The sequence below is a fragment of the Gigantopelta aegis genome, chromosome 4, assembly GCF_016097555.1.
Source record: "Gigantopelta aegis isolate Gae_Host chromosome 4, Gae_host_genome, whole genome shotgun sequence".
NCBI classification, from domain to species: Eukaryota; Metazoa; Mollusca; class Gastropoda; order Neomphalida; family Peltospiridae; genus Gigantopelta; species Gigantopelta aegis.
In genome coordinates this window covers 3,853,112-3,853,942 of record NC_054702.1, presented here as the reverse complement: position 1 = coordinate 3,853,942, position 831 = coordinate 3,853,112, and the positions used below count along the sequence as shown (strand labels likewise).

The following is an 831-nucleotide window of genomic DNA, read 5'->3' as shown; positions in this document are numbered from 1 at the left end:
TGCCCGCTAGTCTTGTCTTCTCTCCAACCTTCACTTTATTTTCTCCAACTCGAACAAACTCGCTATTTAAACTGACACGGTTGTCGGTGAAACTCTCTCTAAATGACCCCAGAGACGGCATCCTTACAACAACGCTGTCGTCTGCTCTGTCGCTGTCCCACCGGAAGTGGGAGTAGGAACCACACGACCACCGCGTGCGTTAGCGCGCATGATTGACCTATAGCCTGAGAGAGGGAGACACGTGGCACATTCTGTCACTGGTCCAAGTCGTGAATATTGAATTAAGGCGGAGATTGATCGCAAGGCGAGATCGAGTTGGCAAACCAGTCCACTCTGTGCAGATCCGCGGCTGACAATCGCCAATATATCATGTGACTGATAGCTACAGAAACGCCAATATGTTTGGTCTATTAAAGAGCGAAATCAAATCGACAGGCGAATCTTCAAGGATATTTATAACTGGTATTGGTATACACAGTTATGTATGTCTTTTTTATTCACTGGATTGAGCTTCAGTCAATTTCAAATATAATGAACCTTTATAGCTCCACAAAGAAATCAGAAGAATTAAGTTCCCAATAGAAACGGGAACCAAGAAACAGCGCCATGTGATGATTAACGAAGAAACAAAAGAAATCTCAAGACTATTTACTTTTTCTAGTATATGTGATAACTAGTTTTATTTGCAAAAAAACATAAGAAGAAACTTTTGTGAATATTTGTGAAATGGAATGATTTCATATGGATAATTATAAGATTGCAAACTACTGAGTGTCTGTGAAGTTCTTTTTATTTCTGTCTGCTGCAAGATGGAGTCAATCTACATCAAAG

General features: G+C 40.6%; 1 protein-coding gene across 1 annotated transcript in view; it reads left to right on the top strand.

Moving 5' to 3' along the window:
* Positions 1–293: 293 nt before the first annotated feature.
* The window catches only part of LOC121372167 (pyrokinin-1 receptor-like), an 84,216-nt gene continuing 83,678 nt past the window's right edge, over positions 294–831 (top strand). Inside the window, exon 1 of the mRNA XM_041498444.1 lies at positions 294–831. This exon is cut by the window's right edge and continues 306 nt beyond it. Within this exon, the coding sequence (XP_041354378.1) occupies positions 810–831 (22 nt within the window). The 5' untranslated portion in view covers positions 294–809.